The 22,371-nt window shown below is 41.9% G+C and overlaps 1 protein-coding gene and 1 long non-coding RNA gene across 3 annotated transcripts in view; one reads left to right on the plus strand and one right to left on the minus strand.

Annotated features, from left to right (window-relative positions):
- The window catches only part of LOC111271004 (solute carrier organic anion transporter family member 4A1), a 37,567-nt gene extending 15,202 nt beyond the window's left edge, over window positions 1-22,365 (plus strand). Inside the window, exons 1-2 of one of the 2 annotated variants that reach the window (XM_022851515.2) lie at window positions 13,784-15,255; window positions 19,508-22,365. In XM_022851515.2, the coding sequence (XP_022707250.1) occupies window positions 19,779-21,917 (2,139 nt within the window). In that variant the 5' untranslated portion in view covers window positions 13,784-15,255; window positions 19,508-19,778 and the 3' untranslated portion in view covers window positions 21,918-22,365. Of the gene's footprint in view, window positions 1-13,783; window positions 15,256-19,507 lie in introns of those variants that run through there. The other variant, XM_022851516.2, reaches the window with a different exon arrangement.
- On the minus strand, window positions 1,481-4,624 carry LOC147752050 (uncharacterized). The gene is made up of 2 exons (XR_015315147.1): window positions 3,824-4,624; window positions 1,481-1,745 (listed from the first exon to the last, which is right to left on the minus strand). It is a non-coding gene; the product is annotated as an uncharacterized LOC147752050 (long non-coding RNA).
- Window positions 22,366-22,371: the final 6 nt, after the last annotated feature.

A 22,371-nucleotide genomic window follows, 5' to 3' on the forward strand; every position in this document is an offset into this window, starting at 1 on the left:
CTAGTTTCCGTTAAAATACGTTAGTTGGTTAAATCTGCTCATTAGAACTGTTGGGTTTTTCTTGTTCTGTTTTTTAACAAAATAAGAGAATAGGGCACGATGCACTCACTCAAACAGGTCGTAACTAATTTTGCTACACCTATCCATATATACCTTTTTTCCGTCCTCTTTCTGACGCATTATTATTAGCTTTGTCCTATCTCTCAAGCCAGGTTAGGTAGGTGAAAGTCGTGACCAAATTTATCTACATATAAACTAACACCTCTTTGGGCTCATAATTCTCGGCCATTCCGGCTCCACTATGGTCATGCATTATACGAGCACGGCATCGGGAGCTTTGCAGCTATTTTTTTAACCCGTATGGATTTGTCGTAATAATTTTCGTACAGACGTTTTCATTTTTTGTTGGATCAACGAAATGCACTCGGAAAAATGGAAACCCATACATTTGGTCAGCTTTAGCACTAGAAACCTTTTCTCTAATCTAATAGGAGTAGTAATAATGTAGTTGAAAACTAATGGTGTACCTCTATCGTTTCCACATGGGCGCTAGATACTAGCTGTACTTCACTAGTGATTTTTGCGTACTAGTGTGTAGCATGCCGGATATATTTATCTGTCTGATGCGCTTCATAGACCCCAAAAAAATATTTACAAAACTCCAAAGCCTTTCAACTAGCTTATTTGAATATAAGTGATCCCTTTTGTTCCAATATGAACAGATATATAGTAGATTTTATGCAGACGTTTCATTTCCTTGCTAAGCCCGCGAACCTTGTACGCGGAAAACTAGACGTAAAAGTTCCAAATACATTGTTTCAAAACACAATTGACTAACTCTTCAACGCAACTGATGTGTACTTAAGATGTATTAAAAGCGAATTTCACGATTTTCTTCAATTTCACGTTTGTCTTCAAGGGTCAATGAAAACTGGACCACATAGAAGAAAATTAAGTGGTAGTCCCGTCTTCAGTGATTCGCAGTAAGCGGCTTGGAGAATACTCTAATTTAATTCAGCGAACCCAGGAGGCGCACTGGTCTGCTAGGCAAACGACACACTAGCAACAAATTCTAGATGCGCCAAGAGTTCTAAAGTAAAAAAGCTGCGAGAGCCGTTGTCCTGCTCAGTTTGTGCCTAATAAGGCCGAATTTAAAGTTCTACAACTTCGACCCAGAACTGTTTGTCTGAAGACTAAGTTAAGTCCGCCCTGATAATGCTGTGTTTAATAACCTATTTTGTCTCCTCTCTCTTAGAAGGATTTTACAAAAAGATGCGGGCAATCGCTTCGTCTGCGTCATAATAGTCATCATTCGAGGACTAGTTAATCTCCATTAGTTCTAAAAGTGTGAGATGGATTACTGGATAATTTTTTGGTAGAGTCATTTTGGCAATGAATTTATGTTGTATTCAGCTATTGCGACCTAGAAAAAAGATGAACATTATCAAGGCGTAGAGCGTTTATTAAGAAGAATTACAAATCTGTGAGTAAGCTACTGAAAACGTTTTATTCTTAAAGCGATTTATCGAACTAGTCCGCCCAAGTATGTAAACGTTTATCCTCCGTTTGAAGATTGCTTCAAACTGTAGGAAGACGAAGATTCAGGATCCGAGCGGATACATCATCGTATCGCCGTTAGGAGAACAGGCCATATTTATGAAGCCCAAACATGAATCAAGTCACAAATCCGCCATTAACTTCAATGTTGAGGACGCTGGAGAGAAGATACTATGTGCGTGTAGCTTCTGAAACGCAGCGAAATGCTATATCAAACTTTCGCTTTGTTTTTTTTTGTATGAATGAGAATGAGAATTTGCCGAATCATCCAATGGTCCTAACGTCTAACAGGCATAGCATTCTATAATAGCAAAAACATTTCCTATCCTAAGTATCCTAAACACATGTCAAATCCTCATCAATCAGGATGTGCATATGACACTATATGCGGTACCACGTACGACTGCTAGACTTCGCGTTTGTGTACAGCCACAAACGCGTACAGCCACTGTAATGTTGTGGGGAGGAACAAGTATCGACGTAAGGAAATTAACTACTACAACAAACAATCACTTTCATCCGATAGCCCGATTTACGAGGGAACGTTGATAGAAATGCTCACTAACACAAATGCAAGTAGAAGAGCCAATATGATTTTTCGTAAATTTCAATTCTGTTTTTAAAAATATCGCGCCAGCTGCCTACGTACAGATGTTCTTTAACTATCATGATTATTATCATAATGTTTATTTTTACTATTCCTTATCTATTACTTGTCTTAGGAAAGAGGGACAAGAGACACTCACATTATTTGTGGTGCTCGGCGTAAATATACGAAAAACAACGAAGCAAATCGAGAGTGTATCTACAGCAAATTTCTGTTTTTTTTTTTTTTTCGATTTTACGATGAGACGGGTCGCCTTGAAACGGCAGAGCGACATGACTGTGCTATAGATCTGCACTGATTATTGTCAACACGAATAAAATTGTGTAATAAGCTAGATCTGGAAATCTACCAAATTGGCCTCACAATATCTTAACCATATCATTTTGATTAGATATCTGGTAGGCGCATCCAGCATTTTCTGCAGTCGTGCCCTCCACGGCCATACTGCCTGACGGCGTCGCCAGACGAAAGCTGACGCAGAACGAAACTGAAGCTACACCACGGTGTCCAGGTAATAGCGAAATTAAATCGGCATATCGACCCTGTTCAAACGGACCAATGAGCGGCCTCTTGTTTGTCCAGAGGTAACTGTTGTTTATTGTCCTTCGTGTACCTTTATAAGAACAACCCGGGAAAGCTGGGCTGCTCCGTGTGTTCTTACATTTATTTTGAGGTGCTAACTTTCGTTAGTATGCTTTATTGTCTCTCCTTTGCTTGAAAGCGTTCTATCTTAATTAATTAGCCTACAGGCCTCAGAAATAAAATGTTCGTGCTTGCGAGACCGTAGGCGTTCCAAAGTGCAAATTGGCCTTTTTTTTTTATAGAGTTCAAACTGTAATAGTTTCTCTATCCATTCAGTGACAGAAACATCCTATATTTATGCTTCGACCAGTGCTACTGCATTAATTACGCGTTGATTTAGCCAGTTGCCCGTCTCTGTGGTTCCAAACCTAAATCACCTAAGACGTCCTTAAATCTAACAACCAAATACGCTACCATTGCGCCGTCACGCGAACGGTACGGTCAGTTCGTACCGACACGATGGACGGTTCGCTTCATCGTTTGTGATAGCCACAGCGTAACAGTGAATCGCAGTAGATCGTAGCAAATCATAAACAGAAGCCCGAAAGCTACATTTAGTACCGATAGAAAGCGGTAATGAATAATTTGCACGGTACATTTGCATTTTACTAACGACAACAATTAAATAAATAGAATTTTTCAACTGATGACGCTCAAACAAGAATTTTAATGACAGTTTTAAGTCCAAAATTCAATCAGTTAGCTCGACTGTGATACGGGCTAGCGTACCACTGAAGACTGATTATTGAAACAAACGAAAAATAAGTTTCCACAAAGGCGAATCTTCCACCATAGTGTTTTTTAGCGTTATGACTTCAGCTGCCCGGAACAAGAGCAACTACAAAGCCGTTTTAAACGTCCAGACGATCATTGAGATCGTTTGGACATTAAAAAATCAAATATATATATGTATTTTAGGCGAACACCTAAAAATAATCGAACAATCTTCGTCATTGTATTTGGTCTTGCATCAGACTTGTTCATAATCACACTGCTTCCCAAGGCTAAAGGCACTACCAGCTATTATAATGATAAAGAGAAAAATGGTAGCACCTCGTTATGAACGCATGTACTCACTATATTGGAAGCCAGATCAAGCAGGATTGCATACTTGTTGTCAGCGGTCGATTTCAGTCCATCATTTTCTGTTACTCATTTTGTGCTCTCTCAACTATGTTCACTCACTGATCCGGCAAATCGTGTTGTTATTTTCGAAATAGAACGATTTTCTATATACTTATCTGTACCTTATGGTTGTTTATAACCATAAGATACAGATAAGTATATAGAAAATCGTATATCTCCACTAGTTGCTTCGTAACGGCATGCTCCGCTTATGCTGCGAAGTGGTACTAATACGATGATAACGTCGTGGACGTCTAGTGTACGTTCGCCTAGCTGCTGTAATCGTAGGTAGGCGGTGTTGTATGAATCTATAATGTTTACTTGTTCCGCCTTCTTTTGTTCCTGACTGTGCAATTTGCCACCGACAATGTCGTCGTCGGGTCCTCTAGAATGAGGGCAAGGCCGGTTATGATGATATTTTGTGGTCAATACAACTAAACATTTAACAAGATGGGCTGGCCTGGACTGGCAGATCTGTTGTAAGGCTGAATCCAGTATTAAACGTTCGTGTGGAGCGATCATTGAGGAAGTGGCTACGACAAAGCTAGCGATTCCAGACCCACTTTGTGTCTCAGCAATTCGCCTTTGGCTCAAGTCTCTTGGAATTTGCGGGGCGGCTGGTGAGGGTTGAGGCCGTCCTACGAAATGCCAACATAACTCTGTCTAGCTGGGTCGCCAACATCTGTTTCTGTTTTTTGCGATAATAATGCTGCGCAATATATATATACATACAGTGGCCGATAATACGCAGTGGTCTTGCTCATTAATATATCTTCCTTTGGGAATATTTCGTTGTTGATAAATAATAGAAAGATCAAGAATAGAACCCTGACAAAGACTGATTATTTGTCGAGATACCGGCCTTGTTGCTATTACATGGCCGAGCGTATACCCCGTCATAAACACCTGCACAAATAGATAAAACTATAGCATGGAAAAACTAATCTGTTCGTTCGTTGCGTCTTTTCGGTTCGCTAGCCGAAACAAATGGGCATATACACAGCACACCGTGCGATAGATGTAAACGTAATCGATTTCATCTGCTATTAATGGAATTTATAATTGTGGCTATTTATTAGAATTTATTATAATTGTGGCACCTTTTTAGAAAAGCGACGTCAAACCTATAGACAACGGTTAGTGCTGTGAGTGTAAAGACAATCAGCCTAGTTTTCCAATAGCGAACGTCAGTTGTTTTTCGGACGCCGCTGCAACCCGATCCCTGGGTCCATGACGGGTATACAGCCCAAAGGCTCAATTGATGTACGTTGCAGAAATTCCAGCCACAGACTGACCCAGGCTCGGGGAACCAGGCCAATCTTAAGGTTGTTTATGTGGATCCAAATGTTCACACGAACGCATTTCAATATCAATGTGGCTTTGCACTTTTATCGTTTCGAATGAAGGGCGGGCTAGCGTGTCTATGCATATGACTAAAGGCCAAAAGCTGAAGCAGCGCCTTGCTTCCGTCCGAATGCTTCAATGGTACGCTAAACGAAGATATCGGAGCTGATCAGCTGCAAAGAGACGGATAGTAACAGTAATTTTGGAAGCAAATTTGGAAAAATGGCTCAATTTCTAATAAGGCGAGGGCGAGTTCGAGGCCTCGAAATCAAGTCGAAAAAAAGGTAGAATAGCAGAACGTGAATGGATATACAAATGAGCTTGACTCCGAGACGTAGCTGCTGCAGGCACACATTGTCAACGCTAATCTCGCATTGCTCAATGGTCGGTAACGATTATAGGTGTTTCACATTTTTGCGTTAATCTAAAGTGACATATAAACTTCTTTGTTTTGTAAATTTGTTCTATTGAGTTTTTCTAAACTCTATTTAATCCCTACACCCCTGTAGAACGCTTCCTTAGAATCTGTGCCCGATGTCGTAAAGATATACAGCTGCGTAAAAGTTTTTTCTTTTAGACCTTTTTTAATTATGCACTACCAAGGTGTACTTCTCTTTTCATCAAAAATCACTTGCAATGTATGAGTCTGAAAACGAGTGCTACGTCAAGAAAATCCGTAACCAATACATATGTCGCAACGTGCCTTATCTAGTGAACGTCTCTCTTAATGGAAGATTAATCGAGTTCGTTTTATAGCTACTTTCTATGACATTCTATGATACAGGACCCTTCACTAAGTGATTTCAAGATGCTGCTGCATAATCTAAGTCCCCTTTCAATTTTAGCTCCACGCGATCCACTAAAATTTAATGAAAAACACATTGAACAATATTTGGCTGGAGCTACCCAATTTTTTAATTAATTAAACGTTGTAAATAGTATTTGTTCTACTTGCGGGCGGTTCATTTCTATTCAAATCTCCAGTGGATTCTGTCTGCGAGCTGCGATATTGATTTCGCCATATAATATATTTGATTCCCTAGTAAAAAGAAATGCTTACCTCATCAAATCATTAGGAGTCACAGTACCCAGCCGGAGATATAAAATTGGTTTGGATTCTAATCTGTGCGCATCAGATCACTGAGTTGCTTGTTATACTTATTTAGTCTGGCCCCTCATGTGTAATGGGTTAATTTTCTATTTATTTGTACAATTTCTGCAGCTTGAATCACTTGTGGGCTTTTATTAGATCGCTACTTAACATACTAAACGTGCTTCTTCATTGTGACTGCCGTATCGAATATCTTTGTGAGCTCTTCTTTATGTTACGTTTCAAATGGGTCCGTAATCCTAATTTTATATAAACCGCTAACTTCTGCATTCTTAGAGAGCAAACAACTCAACGGACTTTGCCTCTTCAAATTATGAAGCTCTTCAGACCCCTAGATTCCATCGGCAACGACCGCGTTTGTCGCCAAGATGCCTCGCTTCCGATTCCTCTGATTGGCGACGCTTTTAGATATTGATTACTTTCTCATAGAAGATGGATACCCTTCTGTCGCAATCTTTTCAACTATCTCTCTGCCATGTGATTTTTATAGCGTGAGATGGCATTCAGCTAGTCTACGGCGACAATATGGCAGAATCGTTACGCTCTTCTACACTCTGCCTGTTTCCTACCTTTCCTCGTGCAGATACAATAGAAGACTTGACTCAACGTGAGCTGCAAAAAAAAGCAATCGTTTTTTCAGTAAATAGATGTTTTCGGTGGAAATTGTTACACTGCATTGTTCTCCTGCTGTGACATAAAACACCAAACGGTCAGCGCGTTATATCAGTGGCATCCTCACTGCAGCCCTGCGTTAGTAAATGATCCTACAGCATCGAATGCGTCGAGCAAACTCATGTGCATCACAGCATCTGCTTCGAAGATGATTTTTTAAAACAAACGCACGATTGTAAAAATCCCTGAGCGTATAGCCAAGCGTCTGTAAAGAAAAATATGATCAGGGCCAAAGTGGTCGAACAGCAGTCGTTGGCCAACAACAGCATTATGGGCGGTAGTGCGGAAGGTCTTTGTTCATCTATATGCTCCTTAAGAATCCTTCCAGGATGCTCAAGACTGGAAGCACTTTACTAAACCGACACAGAATTGTTTTATTTAATAGTCGATGGGGGACGTTTGGTGTTTGCTGACAACTGAAAGAAAATTAAATTCGTAAATTTTACCACCGCGTCAAATGGTAATGTTATAACTCTGACTATAATGATGACGCTGATGGTAATGACTGCCATCGATCGAAACAAAGTAAGTTAACGAACTAGCTAGAAAAAGGAAAAAATCAATGACAGAAAAATACTGTATAGAACTTCCAATGGGCAGGCTAGCGAGGTGGTACGACAGTCAACAACAGGACGACCATGACTGACATTTTCTCGCCTGCCTAGAACAAAGTGTTCGATTTTTTTGGTCGGCCTTTAACTTCCTGTTGAGTGAATAGCCGAGGCTGAGGACGAGGGACGCAAAGATCGGTCAAACCGAAAGGCCCGGGAACAATGAGTTTATTGCCCAGCTGATGCCTGAGTCTAATCCTTTTCAGAGAGAATAATGTCGAAGACAATTGGTTCTGTTGTGACAGAGGATCTCATCAGCCGTCAGAAGCCGATTGAAATGCTGGTCGGCTTCATCCACCATCATTTAGGCGGCCAAAGGATGCAACCGTGAGAGGACATCATTATATACGCATGCTAATTAATATATATATAGATGCATATGTAATCATGGCATGCCAGTCTGCAATAAGCAGATAGAAACAATAGGATCCTCCCTGTCAACCCCTGAAGCTAGCGAATGATACGATTAAAAATAAACCTGAGAAACTAAACGGTGCCACAGTATTTTGAGCTAACTAATGCGGCTAGCATGACGTCCAAACATTGTCCGTAAGACGCACGATGCAGAAAAAACGCTATATTTTGAAGCAAAATGCACATTCGTCGAACTATACGGGATCTAATGCTGTTGACGAGCTTATGGAAGGCTTCGATTGTATTTGTGCAGTGTCATTAATTCCACTGATTACTTCTAGCGATTATTCAAAACTTGGCTACTAAAAAGCAGCTAGCATTCATACTTTTGTGAAACTTCGCATATCAAATATTTGTTCTGGATACTATATACGCGAAGCCCTTCGCGGATCCTTCAACGAAGTGTATCAGCTTCGTTTTTAGGTGTCCGTATAGATGTCTATACAATTTTTTTTAATCGAATGAAGCTAACTTTTTACGTTATTTATTTAAGGATCTGTTCAATGTTTTGTACGTAAAACGCGTGATACCGAGACGTCCATATATGTAATCGTAGACCACTCAAGATAAATAAGACAGCGATAGTTCTTGACAAGGGGGTAAAACAGAATTTCTATAAATTCCATAACAGAAATTATGTTGAATCAGGGAAAGACCGCCCTATAGTCTAATCCTAAGAGGAAAATGAGCGCTCATAGTTATTGTCAACCACAAAGCGTCTACTGTCGCGCGTCTGCACCAGTGCTGGATGCGTAAATATTGAACAGTTGATAATACGTATGAAAACTCTTACTTCTACGACCGGATTCTTCACACTTATATTACACCGTCAGTGTGAACGGACGATTAAGTAACTGGTTCATTGTGGTGAGCCATCCCGAGGATACAGAACCTCATCGCTGCATAAGGCGCATTGAAATATTGCTACGTATTTACTGCTTGAGCCATCCGGTCATTTTCCCTTATATACATATGCATAATAACCGAGCGCAAAGCTACGCATACACTGAAGCTCGCGAGCTTCGCGTAGATCAGATCCAGCTAAACTAAACACGTTCTTGATTGACTAGTACAACACAGCAATGGGAATTACCGGCATCTGTATGAATCAGGACTTTTCTACGCTAAATCGATCACTAATAGGAATAGGCACTAGCCAGTTTGCCGATGAGCTAAAAGAGTGGGAATACCGGCGCTGCCTAGGGTACACTGCTAGGCGATACGTGTCGGGCATATAATCCCATCATAACACTATAGGATGGTATGACACTGTTACTACTACAATTCCTGTTACTGTTGTTTCAATTGTTATTATAGCAACTTCTGCTATAATACTGAAGCTATCAACACTTCGCCAACATACTGTCTTCACCGCTGCATATGCTAAAATAACATTGAGAATGGATCTGAGACGTTAACTAGATATCGGGTATTTCGGAGGTAGGTCGGTAACAATAGAGCTGCAAGATAGGGAAACGCTAATGGATCGGTTAAGATCACTGTTCTGATCGACTGTATGAACGCCATCATAGTCGTCATTATCATCAACATCAACGAAAGCAGAAACCAGTATTTCCAGATGAGTTCTAAACTATTTATGTGCCTCTTATCGTCTGCTTGTTGTTTTGCTACTGGGTCGCTGTCGTCTGGCTGAACGAACCTATTTCAAGTGTTTATTATTCTATTTTATTCGAGTGAACTCAGCAACGTTGAAGCGGGCCGACCAACAATAACAACAACAACAACAACAACGCTACTGCCTGAACCAGTGAGAGCCAATAGAACTAAACGATGCATACAGATGCCTGTGTCTGCCAGAGATTTTCGTGCTACCGCAAGTTAGCCTCTAGCAAAGCTCTCCAGAGAACTTTTAAGTTATGTTAACGCACGTGGACTTACACGGCGATTTTCAAATTAGGGTGGGGGGTAAGTTAGGGAAGTAACGTAGTATATTCAAATGTAGAATACTAATGTAAGGATGAACACACACAAACTAATGGGACATGCAAACGAACAACGAGGTATATTTTACTTGGTAAAAACGTGAGATCACGCTATCAGGTGGAGAAAAATGGGTAAAGATGAACCTGTGTTGTCCGCTATTTGATAAGTTTCTGCGATTTTCTCTCCAAAAAAAATAGAGTCAGCTGGCGATAATGTGACCGAACCGCTGAAAAGGTCGACAGTCTTGCTTGAAACTTATATTAATATAAAAAAGACTATTTCACTATCAATCGTTATGTAAATATAATAACCCGTCGTTAGCGTGCGATTATTATATATGTATGTAGTGATTAATAGGTGAACTGGTACTTTGCGTTGGGAGAATCAGTAGGTGAAACAATAAGAATAGTTGACAGGACATAGGAGGCACATAAAACTGCATTACGGTTCTCATCGTCATCATGGACTGCTGTTAGAAAGTTTTCCCGCTGCGCTATTATATTGGGGGATATAGCGGTTCCTTCGGTAGTCTATGGCCTATAGCAACAATAAAAAGAAAATAATGACCGAAGGAACTAACGCCTTTGCTGAGGTCATTCAGAGGGCTTCAGAGTGTAATAAATAGCTTGACATATAAGCGGTTTGTTGTTTATAATACTAACTGGTTGCAGTATTTGGAATAATGAATGACAACATAACTGGAACGCCTTCAAAAAGCAATAAACAACGCTCAAAATAATAATACGTGATTAGCTATGTAAACCGTTTCGTCTGACAGAATTTCCAATGTGGCCTAAAAGAAGGTTTGTAGACAGGTCGTCTTATTTGGATATATTCTTAACTTGCGTTGCGTTTGATATGCGACTGCTAAACAAATCTCAGCTCATGCAAATTGTGCGGTAAGAAGCATAAACCTGTGGAACAATTGGATGTTATCTCGTGTTAAACAGACACAATGACTGGACTGGCTGGAGGGATCGTTGGCCCTAGAACACCATAATGGATCGATCGGAAATTCAAAACAACTAGGCGACCTTCGAATTATGATATAGAGGCTAGGCGGTACAACGAATACTATCAGGTGTTTGCTTCACATATTTGCAATGACAACATAACAAAAATCTGCCTTATACTTTGTCGAAAACTAACTTGTCTACAGAAGTTCAGAAATCTATACTGTGTGTTTATTATATATACTCTCCTTATATATGTGCCTTTTTTTTTTTTTTTTTTAATGTTAATCTCCTGTTTACTCTGTTTCTTCGGGCAGACGCTAGCCTAAAAGCTGGTAGATACCTTACCCAGTTATGAGAAATATAAATATTGTTTCAGTCTTGCCACGTAAACAGTTATAACGATTACTCGTATAGACACAGAAAAAGTTGAATGAGTTCAAAGATCACCCACAAAAGCCTTTCGGACTGATCGTGCTGCCTTCTACGTGCTTGTATAAATGGCATTAAGTAGACCACTAAATACAGAAGCTCATTTAGTAAAAGCCGCAGGTATGGAACAGCACTAATAGTAATAATATCTGCTTCATTTTGTTGATACCGAACACGAACTGACGCTTAGAAAGCTCTGAAACACGTTAATATTGTTAAATGTTTTTGAGTATCCCCGTCCACCAAACCTACCGCAAACGGTCAACTTTACTGTTTTTTTTTAATTTCTTTTTAAGGTTTACATAATCAAACGCTATCACATCGTCATCGAGCTTCATGCCATCAAAAGACCATCGAAAATTGGTTATTTTGATTGAGCATTATTGGAATTGACGTACAGGAAGTGTCAGTGGGTTAAATGATAATCGAATGCTCTTACCATGCTATTACATTCACTTCCGGCCATGAGAACTTGTACAAAATAAAAATTAACGGGAGGACCGAAAAACGCAAAGCATTTCACTCACGTTTCTTTCTATCATAAAGCTATAGTTCCTACGGCTGCTTGTTTGTGTTTGGCTTAATCCTGCATATATATATATATATATATATATATATATACGGCCGGTTCTGGAAGACGGTACAACTGGCCGTTGCATGATTTGAATACAAAAATATGTATGTTTTTTTTCAGGGATTCTATATAAATTTGTATTTGAAAAATACAAATGGCAAGCAGTCGAATCAATACTAAATAAATCAAGGATTTATTTAGCTGCTTTAGGTATTTTTGAGTAAATGTTACCGCCCTGGAAAAGATCTGCGATAGTTAGTGGCGTTTTTTTTTATTAAAGGATTGCATTTATTACCTTTATGAATATTAACAGAGGCAGCATTTTAAAGGACAACGCATTATACATAAACGTGTTCTATCAAACCGCGAATCAAACTGAACTAAGCTTGGGGTAAGAGAGCATTCCCCAGATCGGATCCTTTCTTTCCTTGATCGTCCGTCCAGGTAGCGTTTTACTATTCGGCATGTGCAGTCCAATTTCAGAACGTACTGTCAAGCATTTGGTCGTTGTTTGCTATAATAAGATGTTGTCGTCACTAGCTCGCGATGTCGTCAGCCGTAAACATCCATCGCTGGGCTTTCCTAAATCAGCTTGAATGTTTTCCCCGGACAGACTTACGAGCTGTTCCAAACCAATTTAACGTTATCCACTCAAGTTAGCTATCTTCTAAGCAGCAACCTCGCTTGACACAGAATAGCGATATAAGACGCTTGTCACCAGACCGTTACCGGAGAAACTTTGTGAAACGGGTCACGTTTGCTGAAACCAAGTTGAGTAGAAGCTATAATAAGTCTGGCCGCAGGTTTGAAACTTTCGGAGTGGTTTCTACTAATTTTGGTTCAGACTGGCCTTACTCGGCCGATCAGAAAGGCTCGTATCGGTACATCGGTTATGACTGTTCTACCAGGATCATCAGTCGAGGTAACCAAATAGGAGTTCCGCGTTATTTTTTGGAGCTTTCCTAGTAATTGTATTTAATGCGCCGGACATATCCTCCCTACTGCAACCTCCTTTTTCCAAAACTTGTCTCGACTCTCCTACAAATTAGTGCTTCTTGCTGGATTGTACTGTAAATTGGATGTCAGTTACCAGACTTTATGTGGTGTTAATGATTATCTATGTGATTTCGTATATTTGCGATATCATCAATATGATTGGGTCTCCGTTTTAGCTCAATAAACTATAGCAAAATCATTTGTTTGACGCTTTTCCTGTAGGAAGCCAGGTCATCCAAAGTGTCCAAAAATATCTACTACCTTGATTTGGAAAACAGCTTTTCTCTCAATTTTGCAACTAGCCGCGGTCTAGGTATCCGTCAGTCACGCGTTGCCTGTCCCCTATAGTATTTCGTTGATCCGCAGTTCTTCTCTGCAAACATTTCTCTAGAAAAGACAGTGACTTTTTGTCCTGTGTTATGCTAAATTGCACCAATCTGATACCGGAGTAGATCAACTAGTCAATCGTATTGGGTGCCCATATTCTTTACAGTATCGGCAAAACCATATCCCTCACCAAATGTTGGGACGTTGTAACTCTTTTGACTATAGATACAGCTGCTGCTGTCTGATCTTTCCATTGTTATTATTTACCATGTCCCAGCTCGCTAGCAGCAGTAACAGCTAAAGCCTTATTCTTATAGTAACATAAGCTACTACCGTAGGCCCTCTCTGTGTCACCCTTCCCTTTAGTCCTTCTCAGTGCCAAGGTCACGGGACGCAGATTACGTACCACCAATTACAACGGCATCGACGGCAATGACGCTGATGATGATCGTTGACTTCAACGTCAACGTGCTAGTAATGGTGGCAGAGTTGCCGCTCGTCGTATCTGCCCCCTACGAATGCCCGTCACCGACACATCGCCGCAGGGAACTATCCAACAGCACGGCCATTGCCGAGCAAACCTTGAAGAGCAAACGGTAATTTGCTACCAGAAGGCCGATGAACAGCTTCAGCAGCAGCCACCGCTCACACAATTAATACTGCTAGTCCGCGGCTGTTGTTGTTATGCGAAGTCAAAGTTAAGCTGCGGTGCCATACCTGCTCCGTAGGCTCTCCTGCTATTGCCGTGGAACTGCTCGTAGAAGTGTAACGAACGAGCAGCAGCACAAGCGGACATCATCGCCAATACCAAGAAGGGTCTGGCGGAGACGCAAGCATCAGAAGCGGCCGTTTGAGGCAGAAGTAAACGTCGCAGTGCTTCTACGGCAAAGCGGTTCGCGAACGAACCAGAAGTCCAAACACAGTAGGCTAGTCCACAAACAACAGCCGTATTAACATGTAAAACTAGCGGATGGTCGTTCTAGCCAATCGACAAGGACCTGCTTCAAGCGCTAAAGACGCCGAGGGCGGGCTTTGGCTAACACACAATAGTGGATTATTAGACTATGAAGTAGAGCGACAGTCCGCTGTGGAGAAGTAAACGACAATTGTATTCTTGCATGGTGAACACGAACTAAAACGCGTCGAAGTCAAGTGCAGACCGACTATGTGGTGTGAGTGGTGTTTACGTGAATACTCGGATGTGTCTCGTAAACACTGAAATCTGTTAGGATTTAATAAAAAAAAGGTGAAGCCGGCAACGGGTGCTGATATGAGCTTGGGCCCTGTTATCGTTGCTGGTGATGGTGGTGGTAATGGTGACCCTAAAATGGGTACTGTGTCTCCGCAGAATGTCGAACTGTTCGGAGAGTGCGGAAAGTGAAGTACAATAATACTTGCCACTCAGAGGATTTGATCCGGAGCTCACAAGTAATAGGAAGCAGTACAACAGTGATGAATGGGTCTGTCAGAAAGCATTGGTGAACCTGTCGTTAGCTTGTGACTGTATTAAGAAATAATCCTGCAAGCCAGAACGATATAACATCAGAATGGGATATTTTTCTTGGAAAGCTTGAACTGTCAAAATGGTGATCGATGTCTCTCGATGAATAGCTACTATTGGATTATATAGGTACATGGTACAGTTATAATATAGCTTGACGAGACAGTTGTACACCTAATTAACCGGTGTTTTTTTACGACAGATATAACGTGTGGCTCAATCGAAGTTTTTTTTCGAAGCACGGCATTTTACTTGAAAATACTGGACTTCAGACGAAATCCAACCGGGTACAGAAATCGTGTTCCGAGTACACAAAAAAAACCGAAAACAGCTTCGTATGTGTCTGTGTTGGCGTGCAATTGGAATTTGAAGTTGCAGTGTATTACAATAAATCGTTTAATCGTGGACACACAGTTTAGAATTACCATAGCCTTTCGACAGGTCGAGAAGACGACACACCTATTACAGAAGGTCAGCGAGCCTCAACGAAGGAAAAATCAATTGAGTAAGTTGTTTTTGGCGGGCCGTTAGCGGCGTTAAATAACAATAAAGTAAAGATTATGCTGTTTCGGCTCCTTTAGTAGTTATTGGTTGGATGCGGGCCTGCTAATGCGTGGGCGTAATTTTCCATAGTCAACACGATGTAAGGCCAAAAATAAACATCATTGTATCATAAAAAAAAAAGGTCGTACACTTTTTAATAGTTTTAAAAGGCAACTTCTACAAAGGCAATGCGATGGCGAATTCTATCGTATGCGGGGCATTGGTAACATGTCATACTGTATCGTCATATAATAGCTATGTCACAGTAATTCGAGTTGTTTGACAAAATCGCAACGTCCGCCTTATACTCGGAGCCCAAGGTGTGCAAGACGCTAACATGTTAATTTTGGCTGTATATAGCCATAACCATTAAATGATAACATGTCGAGTCCTACTAGATTCGCTTAAACTTGTCGCTTTTGCTACGTTGTGTATATTGCCAGCGAAATCTTCAAAATCAAAAAAGCTATCGTAAACAGGGGCAAGGCTATCGCACGAAACCAATCTACTCCATGGATAGTCGCAATGGAATGGTTGTTTATTGGGACGAAGTTAAGTGTAACGTTACTCAGCCGTACCGACAAGATTTAGGCAGCTCGGTCCCCTTGTTCTTCGAGTAAACTCTGTTTGCTTCTATAATCAATCGTCCATATAACGGTAGAAGGTCATTTGTAACAAATTGAGCAAGCGATATCTATTGTACACGATATAACTAACACTAATAATGAATCGTTAACGCTATGATTTCTTACAAGAACTTGCTTAGGCCTATTGGGCACTCAAGTACCGATTCGCAAATTAATACCACTGGCTAAACAGACCCTCATATATTGGTATATTAACACATCGATTGGCAAGTGAGTGCAGATACAGAGGTGATCAAAATTATCATGATACTTTCGATTGAGTCATCGTAAATTCTAACAACTTAGGCTTACTACTGCAAGTTATGGGAATTAGGCCTGTGATTCTAAGTAGCTGTTTCGAAATAGTTGAAAATGAAATACAGTTTGTTAGATAATAGACGACGCGACCGCAGTAAAAGTTACACTGTAAAATAGCACCGACAAGTGTGCTGTCGCGGCACGGCGTTGTCGCGTACTTTATGTAATACTATTAATGTTAGTATCATGATAATAAGAACGATTATTATAATTATTCGAGGCGTACATCGTTCATTTTGCACTGGCATTGTATAAAACCAGAAGCGTACCAGTAGGCCGGTTCATGTTATTCTTTGTTCAAACGGCGGCTTTTCGACCGGACTAAATCTACTGGCTCTGCATTATAAGCGATAAACAGTGTTCGGTGTACTAGGAAATAGTGATGATCATTAGATTGGTTCTTGTTTTAACTAAGCGAAATAGCATTCGTTGATGGAATTCACGACAGCAGATCTTTCGAAACGGGTCTATGGCTGAGGACGTTCACATGCCTCCCGTACTTCCAAAGTAAATCTCGAAAATGTTTCACGTTTTATTTTCAATTGACAATTGGCTTAAAGAAAGTATGTAAACCCGCCCACACATTTCTCGCGACTAACAAATATCCTCAAAGCCAATACGTCTGTATCACACTTTGCATCGAATCAAAAAACATAAGTACATTATTTTCTCTCTCTAAATTTTTTGAGTTGGTCCAAACTCTGATAAGCAAGCAGGCATGGCTGTATTTTTTGTCACGTCAAACTATAATGGGTATCATGTGAAAGTATTCACGCGCATAGGTGAAAATGCTTGTCTCGAAGTGATAGTTCAAAAATGCTAGGAGAAAGCAGCTCGTTTACCCCTAATAGCTTGGACGGTATAATTCACTCTCCGTGAAGTTTTACGCCCTTCGCTAAATGTCGACCCACCACAACCAGTTAGCTCTGTAACAATGCCTCACGATGGCGCTGAACTTGGCCAAGGCTCTGTTTCGTTTGAACATTATAAAATCAATAGATGACGAACCCTCTTTTTAATAAGGTGGTTCAATGAATTCTGAACAGAGAGAAATGAACCTGCACAAGTTGTTGCGCTAACCGATGAGTCTGCCTGTTCAGCTATCTACCCTTCCAACTTGTTTTAATATTCTGATTTCTCGTACGACCGCCTATGCGCTATACGAGTGAATAAATGTTTTTTTGCTAGAACACCAAGTCAGATGCCAAACGCTGGAAGTGCCCGTGCGAAGTATTGAGCGCTAAGCAGACCTTTCTCGTCAGAGAAGATAGATAAAACAAATGAGCGCGCGTCTATGGCAAATTATTCACCGGCTACAATGGGCCATGACAGTTGCTACAGAAATTATGTTATTTGTAGACAAAACTGGAAAGTCACAGCTTTCGAGGTATGCTGAAATCAGATGGATAGTAGAAGCAAGCGATGCTGATAGAAGGGCGGGATTATATGTACCATAGTTTCGTTTACTATGCTGACTAAGATACTATAATACTGTTTGTCGAAATCGGCAGAAAAAACAAAGCCAAACAGCAAGCAAAATAAAGCACCGGACACGCATCCAATACGTCGCCAGTACGAGAAATAAACATACGAGCTGCTCACATTGTCACAGATGAACAGACCGCGCATTTGTGCCAACAGTCACCAAAGTAAACATTGCGTCGCGTGGGACTTCCTTTTGGATAAGGTCATTGCTTTATCCTCTCCAAAATGATCTCCCCTTTCATCCTATATCATTCCGGTCCTTTACGTCGTCTTTTTTTTTGTCTTCCTTCTTTCCTCCTAATCTTGATCTATGATGACCAATCCAGATGACAATTAGATTCCCCGCGCTTGCATAAATCGAGCTCCTACGAACTTCACCATCCTTCAACCGTTTCAATTCGCTCTCTGTGAAGTTTATCAAATTTAAACAGAGAGACCAAATGAAGACAACTGGTCTTTTTCATCGGCTTGAAGCGAGATCACACTCGCCTTCGACTCGATTCGCTTCCGGATGTTGCTTCACTAGCCACTAGCATGTATTGGGCGCGACGGGCCAAGTCGCGATGCCGTGGCCGCATAGCCCACCTGGCAAAAAGGCGCTGTGGTAAACGTCGGTGTCCACTGACCAAATTCTTTCAGTCATCACAGCTCGATGCACACCGTCAACAAGGGCGTCGGTGACAAAAAACAATATCGGTGCGCGTTTTGCTGGTATTTTAGTTACGAATGATTGGATCAGGCCGTACTTCTATATGCAGCAACAAAACGATTGTGGATATTCTCTTGCCCGGTGTTATAGGCAAGAGAATGTCTTAAGGAAAGCCGGTTAGCCTTAATATTGATTGGGTGACAATGTCGTTCGATATTAGTAGTTGCTGGCGTGGAGGATCGGAGCGGTAGAGAACGTCTTGGATTTTTGCAATGGGATGGCTTTCATTAATGGAAGAATTTTCCTTAAGGCTGATCATCAGTAGCGTCTGTCAGCAGGTATTAGGATATCATGATGACCTTGCGTAAATTTGCCTTTGTTTGTAGGTAGGCCACAAATGTATCTATCGTTCATATCCACCTCACCTCATGCGGGTCAGTTAGTCAGTCGACTCATTGTAATAACTCATAGGGCTATGTTCAAAACAGACAGTAACAATCCGAGTGCATCGAGACGAGTGGGCTGAGGGATGATATTACTAATGAAGACAGAATGAAAAGCCAGCACAATAAATTGATTGGTGTCGTATCGGTCACCGCACGTTGAGAAATGGATATGCAATCTCGGCAGAACCGTACGGTACAAGATAGGTGATGAAACTAACGTGGCATGTCGATGTGTTCATTTGTTGACTCTGATTGGGGTATAGTGAGCACAGAAAATTATGGCGGATTACGGCGGATCGAAGCGTTTCATTTGAACACTTGTTGATCCACACTACTTTGCGCCTTTAGGCGCTTCCGACACCAACGAGTGACTGCGAGAATCTTGACGGAACTTTTACACCTAAGTAGTCTATGGTTTATTAATAAAAACGGACTCGCTGATAGCCTTCGACGGTTTTCTCATTTTAAATTGTTATTTATTTCGAGCATTGTAAAGCCATCCGACCGGTCGGATACGGTTTATCGACTATCGCTGAGTTTATAAATATTCACGCAGGCCTAACGCAGCCGTCCAGCTTTGATTACTGGACGTTCCACTTTGTTAGATCGATGTCCATTACCATTTTTTTTTTATTGCAAGAAGAGATTGCTAGCGTTAACTTGGTGGATCTTGTTGACTCCATTTTGCAGGCGGCGACGTTCGTTGAGGCCGTCATGCATGGCTGGAGCCAGTGGAGTCTTACCGCCGTCCTGGAGTAACCGGGCACGCTGGTTTGAAGGGCAGAGGTAATAACGACTACCAGCCTTGCCTCTGCATTTATCGCCAGCACAGGCTGCCTTCGACGCCTGGTACGCTCAACACTGAAGAAGGATGTGCCAGGACCAACCGAGCTCAGCAACCCCGCGATCGCCGCGTTCGGTGACGCAGAGTGCAGTGTCTTTGTCTTGACGGCAGGCCACAATGAATGGGCAGGCCAATGGTGAGCCACCGGCGACCAACACGACTGATTTGGCGATAATCACAAAGGACACAAAACTTGGAGGTCCTGGAACTGGAGGAGCAATAGGAATTAGCAATGGAAAGGAGTCCTCTAAGGAGTCAGCACATCTGTCGGCGTTCGGCATCTCTTTGCCGAAATTCCGTATGCATAATGGTCGACGAGCGACCATCGCGTCTCTGGGTGAACAAGATGAAATGTGCGGCATCCTTGGTTTTCGCCTGCGGTGGCTGCAGCGGTTTAAAACCGTCGAGTGGTTTTTGTTTGTCTTCTGTAGCATGGGCTATATACAGGGCTTCATCAACAACGGCATCACGACGTCGGTATCGGCGCATATCGAACGGCGATTCGAACTCAAATCGGTGGATATTGGTCTCGTCTATGCGGGTTACAATATTGCCTCGTTCGCCTGCATCACTCCAGTGAGTTATCTACTAGCAGAGAGTCACCGACCCCGTGTGCTCGCCCTTGGCGGACTAATAAATACTGTCTCATACTTTCTATTTACGCTTCCACACTGGATTGCCCCTGCTCATGAACACAATGGGGGCAGCCATTCGTCATTGATGTGTGGATTTGAGTCTTCAGCGTGCCGGCAAAGCGAAACCAATTTAGAGAATTACAAATGGATATTTATTATTGCGAACATCCTGCACGGGATGGGCTCATCGCCATTTTATACCATCGGCGTAGCGTACCTGGACGATAACACGCCTGCCGAACGTTCGGGACTGTATATTGCTACGTTTTACGCAACAGCGATTTTAGGTCCTGCGTGCGGTGTTATGCTAGGCGGGTATTTCTCCTCACTTCCGGAAAATCTTCATGATATTAGCAGTTTCTCGTCGGGGGCATTGGCCCGCAGCGAAACATGGGTTGGCAACTGGTGGATTGGATACCTGATTGCCGGTATTATTTGCATAGGTCTCACGCTCCCAATGGCATTATTCCCGAAAATCATGGACCCGTTGAAAACGGCAACCATTCATGGTTCCCCTTCAAGTAAGAAGTCTGATACCTCGAACGAGAAATTGGACAAAACGTTTCTTCAGTACATGAAATTCCTATTAACAAATCCGATATTTATCACGTTATCGCTAGCGGCCGCCAGCGAGACGTTCGTGGCGACTGGCTATTTGAGCTTTGGCGTAAAATTGTTTATGACACTATTCAGTATGACGGGCCACAGTGCCGCGGCAGTCCTCGGCGTTGTAGCCGTACCAAGCGCGTTCGGCGGTACCATCCTAGGAGGATACCTGACGCGAAAAATGAATGCACGACCAGCCGTCGTCATACGCATATGTACGCTAATCGCGTGTATACCGTTCATTGCGACATTTGCTTTCCGAGACTCGTGTCCACCTCGCGAGTATATGACGCGTCGAGGTCTTCGACCTTTATATGCCAACTTCACGAATACCGACTTACTGATGGATTGCAATTCGATGTGTCGTTGCACTCACAATACGTTCGAGCCAACTTGTGGCGCCGACGGCGTCAACTATTACTCTCCATGTCACGCGGGCTGCAGCGACAGCCGGATGGAAACTGTCGGCCATGTCATTTACTCGAACTGTTCGTGCATACTCAATCGTACAAGCAAGCTCGACGATATTGAATTGGAAGCTGGTCAAGGCCTCACACGGCCGTGCGAGCCGAAGCCCTGCTCTGTTTTGTATATATTCTGTGTGGCAATGTTCATATATTTATTTTTTATATTCCTCGTAGCCACCCCGTCGCTTTTGTCCATGATGAAATCGGTGCCTGAGGACTCGAAAACACTAGCCCTCGGTATTAACTACGTGTCACTTCGACTCTTCGGCACTATACCCGGCCCGTTACTGTTCGGTAAGGTCGTCGATTCTAGTTGTGTCCTATTCAAACAGAAGCCATGTGGTGGCTCAGGAGCGACAGGCAATTGCGTGATCTACGAAAACTCACGTCTTGCCATAAACGTGTTCAATTTGATGATTATCGTGAAGACATTCGCGCTGGCTTTTTTCATGCTAGCGTGCCTCTTCTCGAAGACTTCGTCACAAACAGCGCCGTCCACTGACCAAATCACGCCGCTGAAGATACCGACAAACGAAGAGAAAACATAAACAAATCGACAAAGAGCAAACAATGACCGGCACTGCTCGACGACTACGTGTGAACGTCACGTATTATCTCTAAAAAAAACAGGATAGACTGACGAACAGTTAGTACAGACTTCCATAAACATGATGGCTTGGCGGTGGTAAATTTGAAGCCCTCTCTCTCTATGCCCAAATTCACTTTTGACCGAAACACCAGCCGTTTGTATCTATAAGTACTAAATAAATAAAGACAAATAAGTAACGAAGCGAACACAACCCGTTACTGTGAGAGCCTTTTTGCGAGTGTGATATGTTAACAGGCAAAGGTGGCGTGATATTACTTGGAAAATAAGTTACGACATGATAGAGCCGGTAATAAAAGATGAAGCACAAAAGACAAGAAACGAACGAAAGAGGCGGAACGAAGAGAAAGCGTGACCGTAAGCCCTACAGTAACTGTTAGTTACTAATAAATTGT

This window comes from Varroa jacobsoni, unplaced genomic scaffold (genome assembly GCF_002532875.2).
Source record: "Varroa jacobsoni isolate VJ856 unplaced genomic scaffold, vjacob_1.0 contig00279, whole genome shotgun sequence".
Lineage (NCBI taxonomy): Eukaryota > Metazoa > Arthropoda > Arachnida > Mesostigmata > Varroidae > Varroa > Varroa jacobsoni.